At 30.5% G+C, this 17446-nt stretch overlaps 1 protein-coding gene across 8 annotated transcripts in view; it reads right to left on the bottom strand.

Annotated features, from left to right (window-relative positions):
* Positions 1-6990: 6990 nt before the first annotated feature.
* Positions 6991-17446, bottom strand: part of LOC132757722 (GATOR complex protein WDR59-like) — a 48322-nt gene continuing 37866 nt past the window's right edge. For all 8 annotated transcript variants that reach the window (XM_060749091.1, XM_060749095.1, XM_060749093.1 and 5 more), the window contains 4 exons: positions 13916-14045; positions 11670-11812; positions 9048-9155; positions 6991-7175 (listed from right to left, as the gene is read on the bottom strand). In XM_060749091.1, coding sequence (XP_060605074.1) covers positions 7048-7175; positions 9048-9155; positions 11670-11812; positions 13916-14045 — 509 coding nt within the window. In that variant the 3' untranslated portion in view covers positions 6991-7047. The remainder of the gene's footprint in view (positions 7176-9047; positions 9156-11669; positions 11813-13915; positions 14046-17446) is intronic.

Here is a 17446-nt window from a genome sequence, read left to right as displayed (position 1 = left end):
AAATTTCAAAATATGTACTGAGTATTAAAATAGTGAATAGTACAGCATTTTAAATGAAAACAAAGTATCAACAGAAATGTTAAGAGGAAACCTGTTCTAAGAATAATTCATTTAAGTTTCAAGATTACAGAATTCAACAAAGTGATAATATTCAATAAAAGCATACAAAAACAACAAAAACTGAATTAAAAAAAAAGAAAAAATTCATTTACACTATTTCTTATTATGCAACAAATTAACCAAACAAGACAAATTTGCCTGGCTAATTATCTTTCACAATGAAGCTTGTTGTGTTTTGTTATTTCTCTTTTCAAGTCGTGCACGGTCAAAATGACTCAGTCGAGTCGCAATTTTACAACAGGACCGAAATAAAGAATGATGCATCATGGAATTAATTGCTCTGTAACTTGTCAAGATTGATTTTTCCGAGCACTAATTGATGTATTGTTATGGAGGGCTAAATATCTGAGCAAGCCTGTATTTATGATATTCAAATTGCCCGACCATTTCATGCAGCGCAGATTGAGGAATTTCAAATTTTTTCTTTCATTTCCCGGAAGAATTGCACCGTTTTGTTAAGAATTCTGATTTTCAAAGAAAAAAAATATTATTTTGATATATGAAGAAACAGTATATTAGAATCCCTTTGGTTTTTAAGCTTATCTAAAACTAACTATCTCAGCACCTTTTTATTGCAGTAAAATAAATCATGTTTTCAAATAGTTTAATTTTTTTTTCAAATTCTCTTTTTCAATCTTTATTGTTCAGTTTATTTAATGTTTCAAGCTAAAAAGACTCATAATTATTACGTGAATAAAAAATTTACATACAAAACTAAAAAAACGCAATCCCTAGTTAGTTTCGACTTGAGAAACACTTGGCATATTTGCATTTAGATTGGGCTTATTAACTTTAAGTACATACTTTGAAACAAAATGGGTAAATTAAATTCCCGTAAATAGGATAATATCTCTGGCTACTGTGCTAAAAATACGGTGAAACCTTTTTATATGATACTCAAGTCGGCAGAAAAAAAGCAGCGTCAAGGTATTTAAATACCCATCAATTAAACAATCACTTACCCGACAAATTTGTGTAATGAACTCGTGTAGTGGATTTGTGTAATTAATTTGTGTAGTTAATTTGCATGTGTAATGGATTTCTGTAATGAATTTGTATAGTGAATTTGTGTTGTGGATTTGTGAAATGAATTTGTATACTAGTAGTGGATTTGTGTAATGAATTTGTATAGTGGATTTGCATGTGGTATGGATTTGTGTAATGAATTTGTGTAATGAATGTGTGTAATGAATTTGTAGTGGATTTGTGTAATGAATTTGTGTAGTGGATTTGCGTAATGAATTTGTGTAGTGAATTTGTGTAATGAATTTGTGTAGTGGATTTGTGTAGTGGATTTGCATGTGGAATGGATTTGTGTAATGGATTTGTGTAATGAATTTGTGTAATGAATTTGTGTAATGAATTTGTGTATTGGATTTGTGTAATGAATTTGTGTAGTGGATTTGCATGTGTAATGAATTTGTGTAATGGATTTGTGTAACATTCACATTTAATTTAAATAATCATGGCCAATACCATGTACCACAGGCGCTAGTCACATAATCAAATATTTTACATAACCGGTCTATATATGTATATAAAGATATCTTTATATACATATATAGACCGGTTATGTAAAATATTTGATTATGTGACTAGCGCCTGTATTTTACATAACCGGTCTATATATGTATATAAAGATATCTTTATATACATATATAGACCGGTTATGTAAAATATTTGATTATGTGACTAGCGCCTGTGCCATGTACATGTATTACTAGTTTTATAAAATATGTAGATCTACCTTGATATTTACCTCTTAAAAGAAGAACATAGTTTTTAACAATTTGTCATTTCATTAAAGCTGCATGACTCCAGATCAGCCAAATTTATTTAATTATATATATTTCAAGAAAATTAACCTTGAGAAAAATGTTAAAAATGTTTTAAGAAAGTAAAAATTATTAACAATTCATTAAATAATTTACATGTTACATGCAATAACTGACTGACTTTGCTACATTTATAATATTTTTTCTTTGTGACTATAATGCAGTAAAGGCTACATGTATTTTTTGCATATTCTGATCTATTTTTGGTACTTTTCATAGAGAGCTGTGTGTAATATGTAAGTAACATTCTTTGTGCAATTAACAATATAATAAATTTTATTTTTTAATACATTTTAAATTTTATTTTTTCATACATTTTAATATTATCTTGAAAATTAGCATGGATCTGGAGGCATGCTGCTTTAACAGAAAACAACATGTGTTTTGACATAAATCAATATATGTTGTACTTAAATACTAGGATTAACTTGCACTTCAATTTTGTGCGTCATTGCCAATTATCAAGTCCTAATAAACGTGTCTAGCTCTTACCTTACCCAGTACAAGCTGTAATAACTCATCAACACTTACAAGTGGACCGTGATACATGTAACTTTCTCCATGTACTATGGACATCAGCAGTGACCTTTATCTAGATATGAGCTGCATCATGACAAAACCAACATAATGGGTTTGCGACCAGCATGGATCCAGACCAGCCTGCTCATCTGCGCAGTCTGATCAGGATCCATGCTTTTCGCTATCAGTTTCTCTACTTGTTATAGGGTTTGTAAGCGAACAGCATGGATCCTGATCAGTCTGCGCGGATGCGCAGGCTGGTCTGGATCCATGCTGGTCGCAAACCCATTATGTTGGTTTTGTCATGACGCGGCTCATATACTATGGACATCAGCAGTGACCTTTATCTAAATATTTATTTCATATTGAACAACTATGTACATAGGTACTTTTCCTTTTCTACAATACAAAAATCTGGAAAAAGCGTCAACAATCATATCTTTTTAGCATAGTTATTGTCTTGTCTTGCTTATTCACTACATGTAAATCTTTCCAAAGACTATCATGGCATTTCAAGCTATTAATTTCATTCTTCAATAACACTTTTGCTGCTAAATTTCTGCAATTGACTTTTCCTTTTATTTTGGGACAAACCATTATTAGTTTCAGGGATTTCACTAGCAAAATACTAAATCTTTAGCAGTAGAAGCAACTTTCATGACATGTAACTTTACCCTACTAAATTTATATACAAGATTTGTCCTCCCTTCAACTTGGAATTGTCTACTTTTTATTTACGGGATTTCAACATTAAAGTGTTAAAATTTTGCAGCCAGCATTAGTCGGTCTATTGCTGGCCTAGCTACTTTATCATGTGTCTCAAGGCCGTTCATTGATGCTATAAACACTTCGATGGTTAAGCTTCTTTTTTTAGATAAAGGAAAACTTTTAAATGTGTACCATTAAAACACTCGTCCAAAAACCTTTACAGGTTTGTCTGTATCATATAAACACTCATCCTAAAACCTTTACAGGTCTGCCTGTATCATGTAAACACTAATCCAAAAACCTTCAACTGTCACAGGTTTGCCTGTATCATATAAATATTTTAAGATTATGACTCTGCCAAAAATGTTCACAGGTGTTCCTGTATCATAAATTTTTTTAAAAATTGCAATTCTTTCAGAAACAATAAAAGATTTGCCTGTATCTAAAAAATCACTCCTAGATTGCAATTCTTCCAAAAATGTTCAGAGATTTGCCCCCATCTTAAAAATCATTCAAATTTGCAATTTTTCCAAAAACATGCACAGGTTTGCCTGTATCATAAAAAAAAAATTCAAAGATCGAGACTCTTCCTAAAAAAAAAGAAAAGTTTCTTACATACAAATTCAATTCATGATTTACATATTTACTGAACGTAATGTCTTAACTGAGAATTAAATCAAGCCTCAAAGATCGAGATTCATTTCAATAATTACTGCTTGTCACACATTGTTTTTACCGTTTGACAGCCGTTGCATGTTGTCTGGCGTAGACTTCAAACAAAACGCGTATTATCTCGTCACTTGAAATAATTAAATACAATTATTATGTCCCCGAGAATAATAATTACTTAAAGCTCATTTCAGATCCAGTTTTTTTTTTCCCTTACATTTTTTTTTATCATATATCAAGTTAATGAAAAATAGTCGGCTTAAAGGGGCATGCTTTATTTTTTATAACCCCATGGTTTATTAGTAATATACCATGGTTTATTAGAAATAAAACATGTTAACTCTAAATTTTCACATTGAATAGGAACTTGAACAGGACTTAAAATCTAAATACAAATGTACACACATTGTGTGAATATGTTTTGAGTCAAGTCTGAAATAAAACAGCTGATATAATTTCTTGTGTCATTGTCTATCTCAGTTAAGAAGGTATAGATCATACAGAATATATTTAAATTTTTGTTTGTATATAAAAGTCAAATTTTGTTATATATATCTACATTTATTTTATTCATAAATTTTTTTTTTTAATATAACTGTTCTTTTTTTCTTTGTTGTTAAATCAGTGGGCCTGACTGAAACTAAGTATACATGTTACCTTCGCTACATAAAGATTTTACTATTATTATCATTTGTTGGTGGTATGGACTTTTTTGGAGGTGAAAAGGTTTTTTAAGTCACACAGACAATGTTTATGTCATAGACCAACTTTCAAGCTTTTACAGGTGGTGAAGGATGGAAGATGCCCCTTCTAAAACACATAAAGAACATCCTTGCAGGTACCCCTTAAGGGCCTTTACATATTTAATTTACCCTTTGTACCTATCTTAACTTATATTTTTTCTTATAACTAATAACTACCTTTTGATAATTTATGTAAAATATTGTCAATTATACATTGTTTAAACTTTGTCCAACTGTGATGGGGTTTTATTTTTTTTCTCTGAACATGACTGTGACAGAGGCTTATATTTAACTTGATCTTGTAGCACTGGACAAAGATGCAGCAATAAGCTGGCGAAAATGTTTTATATCACAACTATTGAACTTCAGCATTTGCACCATTGACTTATAATGTTATAATTGAAATCTTTATTGGCTCCAATCTTATCAAGTCCATGTTTCCATTTCCTAGTCAAAAAAAATGCATATTGTACTCCTTTTCATTTCCGATTCTTTTTGGTTTGGTTGGATTTTAACTAACGGCCAACTGAGTAGGACCATTGTCGTTCCATAAGCTAGCTGAATAGCTTCTTCACATGAAAGAATCTGAAGTCCCTGTTCGGATTCGAACCCAAAGGTGTGAGGGTCAAGTCAACATCCTTTTTTCCTATCCATACTTTGTTAATTTCCTAGAAACAAAACTTTCTTGAAAAATTTTATTTTATTGTATTTTTATCTGACATCCATTTTAAAACATTTTTGTTCATATCACCAAACCAGCTTTCCTGGATAACTAACCAACCAGTAATTAATTACCAAATTGTTTGAAAGTGACTGATTATTAATCCCACCAGATTTCCTAAATCAGCTGTGAGAGACAAATGACCATTTGGACTAAATGTTCATGATAAGTTGTTGCGTAGAAATTCGCATCGCCCAAGTATTGAACTACAGACCCCTGGATCACAAATGTGATACATTCCCAATTGAGCCAAGTCCACCAGCTTTCATTTCTTATGAATTAATACTTATGTAACACCTTTATTTGAGAAGAATATCTTTGGTTGTCCTCAAAATAGATATACACTGTACTGCTCTTTGCACTTATTGTTCTACAAAACGCAACTTTTTAAGCAAGACCATAAAACTTTGAAATTATTTTATGCAAAACCAAATATACAGAACAAGGACAAAATAAATGAAGTTGTTGACAACATAATATCATTCAAATGGGTGTTTAGTCACTGTTCATTAGCTTTACCTTTTAAAGTGTTGGACAAAGAGAGATAGCTTGACATCATATATACTAGAGCATATATACTTCCAAGAGTATTCTCCCTTGGAAAAAAAATTCAGTAAAACTGTATTCAAATTTTTTATTCATAAAATTTTTCTTTTAATTTTCATACAAAAATAACAATATTTCAACAAATAACATATATCACACATAAAGGTAATCAATATAAATTATAAGCACTCAAATCAATAATCACAAATTTTAACAATTATTGCACAAAAAAAATCTTTGTCAGTGATTTCAGTAACAAAATCTGATCATTTCCCATTGTAATTTATACCCAGAGTTAAACAAAGTTTTAGTCTTAGATCTAAACACAATTTATGACCTTTCAAATTTTTCAGTTCACTACTTCGTTTTGGTTAGATAAGGTCCTGCATGAAACACTGTGAACAGCTTAAAATAACTCATAATAATACAATTTTTCTTTTTTAATAAAAATGACATTTGAAAATTTTTATCAGTCACACTTTAAATTTCAATCGTATCAGGTTAAGTCAGCAAAAAAGAAAGAAGCTTAACTGATTTACAGCCCTGGAGGTTGTGAGGTAAAAACCTGGATACTGTAGCGTTTTTGTTGTTTTTTTCCATATTAATTTTAATGGACATTCTATCCATATCAACTACTTTTTCCCTTTGACTCAAATTTTACATAAAGATATGCCAGTTAAACTGGTGATGATATCTTAAACATGAACACTTTGTTGCAGCCGAGAAAACAGATTTTTGATTCATGAAAAATTTTTTTCTTTAAGGAAAATTCAATTTTATATGGACAGGACACTTTTGAATGGTTTAATAAGCTGTCACTGTAAACTGATAGCATCAACTCTATTCGAGAATCATATGCATTTATCTTCCTATTAAACCTTCAACAATCAAAGTATGGCATATAAGCCATTTTCTATAAATTTCTCCTCAATAACAGCCAAATGTTCAGTTAAATGATGACTTTGATTTAACACAAATGGTGGCCATTTCAAATGTATTCACTTATTTTCGGTGGTCCCTATGTCAATCCTGTAACCATGTGCCTGCCAGAGTCAGACACCTTCAGGAATTTCAAAATGGATTCCATATAAGACAAACACTATCATGGCCCATTGGACACACCTCTTCCTGTCTTAACCACTCCTTCATATGAAAACCATGTGACTATCACATGTCCTCATGAATTTCAAAATGGATTCCATTTAAGACAGAAACACCCACAGCCTGTTGGACACACCTCTTCCTGTCTAAACCACTCCTTCATATGAGCAGCATGGCCACCATGTCCACAGTTGAGACAAAAATTCGAGGTCCCTGAAAGAAGCAAAACCTGTTGAATAACATAATCACTTTTAATTTAATATTCAGTTTATTTCACATCATTTGTTATCAAGTTCTTTTATTATGTTTGTTTAAAGAAGTATGAGGGAATCATGTTTCTTCAAAACTTGTGCCAACCAAAATGTCTATGATATGTAATTTTTTGTACTACTAGCAATATGGTTTTTCTTAATCATAATTCCTCTACTTGTATCATAGTTAGAAGACCTTTCTATTAAAAAAGTGTCAGATATAAATCGTATGCACTGTCTGTAGGGTATATAAATAGAGCATGATTGTTGATTAACTCATTTTTTCTGGAGTTTACTTACTGTGACAACAGGGAAAGTGGTAACAATTAAAAAGTCATATTCAGATGCTCGTACATTGGTTGCTTTTTTTTGGGGGTTTCATATTGTGACAACAGGAAACATTTTTTTTTTTATTTTTGCTTATTACAGTCAGGACTCAATACATCGGAATCCATTATACTGACAAATTCAAATAACGACAGTGAGATAGTGGGAACCAATTTTTTTCAGCGTTATTATAATCCTTTATAACGGAAGATTCGTATTCCGACTCCGACACAATTAAATTGGAAACCAAACGTGTTATTTTCTATACAATAAGTACCCGTTAAACTGACACCTGGTCAGTCAAGAGTGCATATCATTGAGCCGTGAGCAAAAACCGCAAGGTGTTAAAACAGGTATTGTAGCTTGGTCAGTTGATTGTTACACCTTATTACAATACCAACATGTTGTTGTCAGCTGAATTTTGTTACACTTGCCAACTTGTGACTTTTTTTTATTAAAATAATGGCAGAACCTCCAGCTAAGCGTCAACGGACTAATTTAACTTTTGAACAAAAAACGAAATCATTTCATATAAAGAAAGTAAAAAGGATGTTACACAAAGTGATATTAGTGTTCATTTTTCTAATGTATAGAACATTAAAAAAAGGAGATCGACAGTGAGTGACATTTTAAAAAACAAAGAGACAAAAACTAACCCTCGAAAATCAAAACGTGTGCGTCATCGAGGTATAATGAACATAATGTTCAGATACCAGTGAATAAGCATATCATTACATGATGAATGATGAATTCAATATACTGACATATCCTTTGGGAACCAACAGTGTCGTTGTAATGAGTCATGACTGTATACCAAAGAGAAAGAACATGTAATCTGATTATACTCAAGCTATGCCCCGTCGTACATTTCAGATAGCCTCACGTTTCGATGATCTTTCTATTACATGTACTTTCTTGAGAATGCCATCATGCTTTATCTTTTGTTTGTTTATATAGGATGACTTTTAAGTTAATATTAACATTCAAAATTCTAATATGAATCTCTTTATTACTGAGAAAGGCAGAGTCAGGACGTGGAAGTAGATCAACTTTTTCTATGAAAGGTAGCTAAATACCCTTTTTTATGAGAAAAATTCTGTTTTCATATCCCAATGCGAACCAAAGACTGTAACAACAGGTGAATCTGGCAACCTAATCAACTGACTTTTTTTACATAAAAGAAGAATGAAAATTTAAGCTAGTGAACAGAATTTTCTTACACTTTGCAAGTATAAACAAATTTATGGGGAAAATTAGGGATTATCACACTACTTTTTGAGATACCTGATTTTGAAGTAAGCTTGCTTGTTTTAGGCAAAATTAAATACATTGTAACATTCTGTTTAGAACTTAAGTTCACATTTTCCTTCTCTGTCTATGTAAAAAAAAAAATGAAGAAACTTAAGGAAATGTCTTTAACCACTAATACTGAATTGATTTACAACAAAATAGTGTTTAAAACTAGAATAAACAACCAAAACTATTTCTGTATTTCATGGAAACTGACCTTTGACCCCTGTATGACAAATGACACATTGGAATGCCTTCATTTTGCATGTGCCACACTTGACCCCTCTGACATCAGCCTTACAATAGTGACACTGTACCCCAAACTCTGCAAAAAATACATGTTAATATAATACCGCAATGTTTTTTTTATTTTAATTACTACTAGATATTTATCAAATTTTTATTTTGGAGAAGAAATCTAGAAATGTACCAAGAATATTATCATTTTTAGCTTCACTGTGTGCAGAGGACATCAAAGTTTAAAACAAAACAGATCAACATACTGAATTTGTGTAATAGTCTTGTTTTTCTGTTGAATTTGGATAAAACAGTTAAAAATTATGCTTAATACATCTTGTCACCTTAGTGCAGTAACTTGTTCTATGAGTTAACCCATTATTGCACTAAGTATACAATGTATTTGATACATAAACTATAAAGAAATCTAACAAAAACATAAATAGGACTTTTAAAAAATATTTTCGAAGAATTATTTGTCATTTCTATAAATTTAAACGGTTTATAACCATGAATCTGCTAGACCAAGAGGTGATCTGCCTTTGCCACCAGTATAGAGCCAGACCAGACTGCATGGTAACAGATCATCCTGCACTACCATGCAGTCTGGGACCAAGGTCTATACTGGTTGGTAGCTTCACTTTTGAATTTTGATACTCAAATCATGGACTGATCCAAATTCAAATCTGGGCAGATCCATTACACAAGTTCAGCAGCAAGTTGAGTTTTAATGCTTCTTCATCACCTATAACAAAATAGCTTGGCACTTTCATGAAACAATGACAAAGTAAAACATTAAATAATTCATACAGTTCAAAAAGGAATGATTAACTAGGTCTTGCCAAAATAGAGATGATTAACTTTCATTTTACTTTTTCCACAAGTCTTGCTATTTATCTAGCAACTATTGCTATTTATCTAGCAACTAATCTAGTTTATATAGCTGAAGCACATATGGAATAGTCTGTGTATATCTGTATAGGTTATATTTAATCATATAATACACATGTATGACATGTATGTAACTATTTTTTTTTTGTTGTTAGCAAGGGAAGTAACTCTACACATCATAGAAACAAAAGAAAAAGTGGTGAATGTATATAGCCCTGGCCTGGCTTTCACCAACGTTTTCAAAAATGAGAAAATCTCAACCTAAGTATCCAAGTTGAGAAAAATCTCAGACTTGTGATTAGATTTTGACTTTGAGATCGTTAGTGAAAACTGGGCCTGACCTTAAGGTTCTGACTGTCTCAGATCTTAGGATTTTCATTGGTCAGTGAACATTCTGTGACAGTTTCTGACCAATCAAATACCCGAGATCTGAGTTTGAGCTTGAAGAATTTCTTTATAACCTTAGGGCCAGGACTCCAATTAAGTATGTTAGTCACTCTTGGTGATATTTGCATTCCACTTTCATAACCAAACTGGTGCTATTACTGGTTATATAACCAAGAAAGTAGTCATATATTAACAAGACTTTAAACCCTTATCTTGCTAAATATCTAAAATGGACCACTATTAATCTTGACATTATCAGGGGAGAATTTTCAAAATATACATATATAGGGACAAAATCGTAATCACTGGTCAAACGGGTAGTCAACAATGACACTATAAAGGTCATATGGCAACTTTTCGATTGTGGTGGCTGAACTGTGCTCTGGTAAATTCAATGTGGCCTACTGCCATGATCCAGAGTGAAAACTACCAACAGCACCACTCCAGTTTTTACTTGTGGAGAAAGACCTAAGATGCATTGAACCTTCTGTTTGAGTCTCGTTGTGTGAAATCTTAAAGTATGAAGTCCGAAAAGTATTAAAACAATATATGCCAATTTCTTTTCCGGTGTATAAAAACACAACAACAAACAAGACAATAACAATATCCCCCTATCTACTAAAGCACAGGCATAAAAATAATCGAGAATGATTTATTTTCAGCATATTAAGATGATCAGACCATATTCTGGTTACAAAAGTTACACTTGAATCAAGAAATAGGAGGCAACACAAGTGTAGGGGGAGTAAACAAATCCATACCTCCTACACAACCTGTATTTGAGAACATACTTTATTTAACCATATTGTCCCCTCAATAACAGTAGTTTATTTACAAGTTACAGCTGCTTAAATTGATCAGCAGTCAAGTTTCAAATTTTAACTTTAATTAAACTTGGACGATATTTTTTTGTTTGGGTGAAACATGGAATATATTTTCACAAAACATGGTAAAATTCCATATATTTCCACGAGACAGAATGGCAAGTGAAATATAATGAATTTTTATTATGTAAAGTGAAGATATATAACATATTTCACAAAAAAAAAAATTAAATTTAACTTTTCATTTTATTTTACAATCAAGAAAAAAGATGTTTTTCAACAACTTGTTACGCATTTGCATTTATACAGTGAGCAGTAATACATTGATTATTTAAAGGTGCTTAATGCAGTTCAATTGATACACAATCTATCACAGCCATCTTAAACTGTCTTGAGAAAACATATCCAGCTAATTTCTGATAATGAAATGAATAGTGGAAGCTACTGACTGCAACAAAAAAATCAACAAAGTAAGTAATCCACTATAAACATATACAAACCTATGCCGGCATGTTGTTCGGGAGGAATTGTCACATGTTTCATGATCTGGGCATACTGGTTCCTCAAACCCCATCGGTACAAAATATCAGCATACACTTTAAGAAAATGGTCATACAGAATGTATTTGCTTGGGTCCAAAATTCTGAAAATAGTGAGAAAATGTATTGTAAATGGTTGAAATATTAAGATATAAAAGTATCCCGATTTACATATCAAAGTATGTTTCCTTAAAATTACATATTTGAGCATTTATGTTAATTCATATCAATGATTATGTATCTAACAAATTGCAGCTATTTGTTATGCCATATCACAAATCTACCAGTATCACAGTATATCAGCCAGTCTAATTCTTCTCAATCTTATCACAAGAAAGGTTAAAGTTAAAATATATAGACTCAGAAAACAGGTAAAGTGATCAGAAGTAACATATGCCTATAACTACAAGACAGTGTACACACTGAATTGTATTGACTTGTAAGACAAGTAACAGTAATTTCATTTATCTACTGCTATAATTTTCATGTTATTTTACAAACCTGTCATCATTTTCATGTTACTTTACAAACCATGCAGTTATTTACATTCTATTTTACAAACCTCCAGTTATTTTCATGTTATTTTTACAAACCTCCAGTTATTTTCATAATAATTTACAAAACCAGCATTTATTTTCATGACATTTTACAACCCTGCAGTTATTTTCATGCTATTTTACATACCTGCAGTTATTTTCAAGTTTTTTTTACAAACCTGCAGTTATTTTACAAACCTGCAGTTATTTTCATATTATTTTAAAAACCTGCAGTTATTTTCATGTTATTTTACAAACCTGCAGTTATTTCATATTATTTTAAAAACCTGCAGTTATTTTAATTTAATTCTACAAACCTGCAGTTATTTTCATTTAATTTTACAAACCTGCAGTTATTTTCATATTATTTTAAAAACCTGCTTTTATTTTAATGTTATGTTACAAACCTGCATTTATTTTCATGATATTTTACAACCCTTCAGTTATTTTCATGTCATTTTACAACTCTTCAGTTATTTTCATGTTATTTTACAACCCTGCAGTTATTTTCATGTTATTTTACAAACCTGCAGTTATTTTCATGCTATTTTACAAACCTGAAGTTATTTTCATGTTATTTTACAAACCTGCAGTTATTTTCATGTTATTTTACAACCCTGCAGTTATTTTCATGTTATTTCATAAACCTGCATTTATTTACATTCTATTTCACAAACCTGCAGTTATTTTCATGTTATTTTACAAACCAGCAGTTATTTTCATGTTATTTTGCAACCCTGCAGTTATTTTTATGTTATCTCATAAACCTGCAGTTATTTACATTCTATTTTACAAACCTGCAGTTATTTTCATGTTATTTTACAAACCTGCAGTTATTTTCATGTTATTTTACAAACCAGCAGTTATTTTCATGTTATTTTACAAACCTGCAGTTATTTTCATGTTATTTTACAAACCTGTAGTTATTTTCATGTTATTTTACAAACTGGCAGTTATTCTTATGTTATTTTACAAACCTGCAATTATTTTACAAACCTGCAGTTATTTTCATGTTATTTTACAAACCTGTAGTTATTTTCATGTTATTTTACAAACTGGCAGTTATTCTTATGTTATTTTACAAACCTGCAATTATTTTACAAACCTGCAGTTATTTTCATGTTATTTTACAAACCTTCAGTTATTTTCAAGTTATTTTACAAACCTGCAGTTATTTTTATGTTATTTTACAAACTGGCAGTTATTCTTATGTTATTTTACAAACCTGCAATTATTTTACAAACCTGCAGTTATTTTCATGTTATTTTACAAACCTGCAGTTATTTTCATGTTATTTTACAAACCTGCAGTTATTTTCATGTTATTTTACAAACCTGCAGTTCTTTTCAAATTATTTTGCAAACCTGCAGTTATTTTCATATTATTTTACAAACCTGCAGTTCTTTTCAAGTTATTTTGCAAACCTGCAGTTATTTTACAAACCTGCAGTTATTTCATGTTATTTTACAAACCTGCAGTTATTTTCATGTTATTTTACAAACCTGCAGTTATTTTCATATTATTTAACAAACCTGCAGTTATTTTCATGTTATTTTACAAACCTGCAATTATTTTACAAACCTGCAGTTATTTTCATGTTATTTTACAAACCTGCAGTTATTTTCATGTTATTTTACAAACCTGCAGTTATTTTCATGTTATTTTACAAACCTGCAGTTATTTTCATGCTGTTTTCTCTCAATTTCCTCAGCCTTCTCTTTGGGATCTAATTCCTCTGCAAATCTGTAATCCTCAAATGAGAAATCTGATAAACTGTTGGAGCGTCTTATCTTCACCATTGCTGGAATATTATAACAATGAATTAATTTCTAAAATCACACTTGTTCTAAGGCTATGGTGAGTTAATGTCATTGGTCACAATTTCAAGTTTAAATAACCAATCAGATTCTAGGGATTTAGACTGATTCTAAAATGATTTTTTTTTCAACTTTACATGCATATCTTTTATATGAAATTTACTTTTCCTTCTTCCTTATCACCAATTCTTGAGTTTTCATAAACTAAGTTAAACATAACTTTAATTGTGTATAAACAAAATCAAAAACATTAACTTTTCAAAACCAAACTGATATATAAGTTGTTTTCTAAAGCAACAAAGCAAAAAAAATAATAAAAAAATATATATAAAACCGAATTTCGAAAATTAATGCTCACTAAATAAAACAAGAATCTTATACACAAATGCTATAGATACATTTATACAATAAAAAGCAAAGCAAGTCTAAACGAAGTCCCTTAAATTTTATACACATTAACAAAGCATAAAAAAAATGTAAATGTATTAAAATAAACATGCATTTTATCCAACTCAAGGATTTCTTATGCAACAAAGAACTGCAGCTATCTAAAATATAAAAACAAACAAAAAACTAATTACAATTCCAAATCACCAAAGAAATATACTAAATACATGTATATCAAATCACAAGTAGCTTTTTTAAGCAATACACATATGTCAAACCTGTATTTAGGACAAACAGTTGCAATGGTACCTCTTTTTGGATATTTAGATATTTTCAAAATACTGTTTAACAGGGCATAAGTTGATTAAAGCTGTACAAACCATATCAATTCCTTACCAACTCTCTTCTGACTCTAGAATTCCATAATTCTTTTTTATTTTTTTTATAAACCCAGCAAGACTACTGTATTATTTGTTAACATTTATTTATTTTAGCTCATTATTGATAAAAGCTTTGAGCTTATCTGAACCACACTTCAGACAGCTTCCTGGAACCAGCCAGTACTGTTGCCATGTGAATAAACATGGTTGTGACCAAGATAGGGCTCAAACACATTTTCCCTAGATTGAGAGACAGACACTTTAACCTCTTAACCACCATTCCCCTTTACAATTGCACTTTTTATTCCTTATGTGACAAACAGCATGCCTTTAAAATGAAAATACTGGTAGATTTTCTCATGTATACCAAGCTTTATCAGCCTAGCTTGAATACTATTGGAGCTTTCATATAATTAATATTTAAACTAAATTCTTGTTTATTTCCATATCCATAGCAACCATAATTTTGACTTCAAGGAAAAAAAACCTTGCCTATTCTTCATATTGTAATCTATTCACATTATCGATTATAAATAACATTCTTTTTTTTTATACACTTTCATTCAAAGATTCACCCTTTTGAAGTATATAAATTGTTATATTACACTCTTTCTGTTACTATGTCAACCTATAATAAGAGACTAATAAAGGATTGCACTCTGTCAACAGATGGTCATAAACACAGGTTTGACTACAAATCACAGCTGAAATACAACTATAACCAGTCAGATATAGATAGGCATGCAAAAATAAATCATACGTCAGCTGAAACTGAAAACTCTGCCATTGGTCAATTTCAAATACAAAATTCAAAATCAACCAATCAGATGATAATTCCCAAACTTCAATATTTTTTTGTATTACTTAATCATAAGATATGAAAACTCATTAAAAATCTTAAAAACATGATAAAATTACAAAATGAACATAAAAAATATACATGAATATAATTATATAATGAAATTGTTTTAAAGTGTATAATAATATTTCTTAATATCTATAACATTTTTATTTATCAAAACACATTTTTTTATAATTAGACTGAAATTTAATTTTTTTTAAAAATATTTATCAAAATAATGAGTGACAAAAAAGTAGTTTCTGTAAAGTTTTCTCATGGTAGATAGGGCTGCAAATAATCAAATGGTTGTTTATATTTTTTTTTTCAATTTTTTCAATATCATTATTATTAAAATTTGACATCATCTTAATACTTAATACTTAGTGGGTGAACAATTGTCAACTCCGAAAATGCACCTTTCCTTTCACTACCCTCGGAAAAAATATTTACAAAGGATGAATAGTATAGCATATATCCAACAGATAGACATTTTAATATTAAATATAAAAGATGCATGTTGGAAATTCACATTTGTTTAGTTTTCTCCTTTTCTTTATTATCATTTTTTCCGTGTCTTCTGATTTTAAGATGGAAAGTTAATGTTAGTCAGCAAACAGTAATAATAGTCCGGACAGACTGCATGCTAATACTAAGTGCAGTCTGTCCTTAATACTGGTAGCATAACCACTTTTGGCAGTCTGCCATTGGTCAATTTAACAAGAGGGCCATGATGGCCCTGAGTCGCTCACCAGAAACAACTGCTTTTCAGTGTTGGAATGTCAATATATTCTAATATTAAATTTGAGCATAGAATATGCTTAAACAATAATTTGAAGAAATGCCATGACCTGGGGCATTTAAGCTAGCTTAAACTGGGCCAATCAAATTAATATGAGCAAACTTGATAAAAGACTACCTAAGAATGCTACAAAGTTTGGTGAACATCTTTCAATTATTTCAGTAGGAAATGATGTTGGAAGGTTTTTTCTATTTTTAGTTTTAGTGGCTCCAAATAAATATAAGCAAACTTGATATAAGAGTACCCAAGAATGCTACAGACAAAGTTTGGTGATCATCCATCAATTGGTTCTGAAGTAGAAGATGTTTAAAGGTTTTTCTATTTTTAGCTTAAGCGGCCCCTAAAAGGGGCCAATCAAATTAATATGAGCAAACTTGATAAAAGATTACCCAAAAATGCTTCAGACAAAGTTTCGTGACAGTCCAATAATTTGTTCTGTAGGAAAAATGTTTAAACATATTTCTATTTTTAATTTTAGCGGCCCCTAAAAAGGGGTAATCAAATTAATATGAGCAAACTTAATAAAAGACTACCCAACAATGCTTCAGACAAAGTTTGGTGATCATCCATCAATTAGTTCTGTAGAAAAAGACATTTAAAGGTATTTCTATTTTTAGCCTAAGCGGCCCCTAAAAGGGGCTTATCCAAATCATATGACCAAACTTGATAAAAGACAACTCAAGAATACTGCAGACAAAGTTTGGTGATCATCCATCAATTAGTTCTCTAGAAATAGACATTTAACGGTATTTCTATTTTTAGCTATAGAGACCCCTAAAAGGGGCTAATCAAATTAATATGAGCAAACTTGATAAAAGACTACCCAAGAATGCTACAGACAAAGTTTGGTGATCTTCCATCAATTAGTTCTGTAGAAATAGACATTTAAAGGTATTTCTATTTTTAGCTTTTGCGGCCCCTAAAAGGGGCCAATCAAATTAATATTAGCAAACTTGATAAAAGACTACCCAAGAATGC

This window comes from Ruditapes philippinarum, unplaced genomic scaffold (assembly GCF_026571515.1).
Source record: "Ruditapes philippinarum isolate M1 unplaced genomic scaffold, ASM2657151v2 ctg1722_1_1_1_1, whole genome shotgun sequence".
In the NCBI taxonomy this organism is placed as follows: Eukaryota; Metazoa; Mollusca; class Bivalvia; order Venerida; family Veneridae; genus Ruditapes; species Ruditapes philippinarum.
This window is presented reverse-complemented; position numbering and strand designations above follow the sequence as displayed.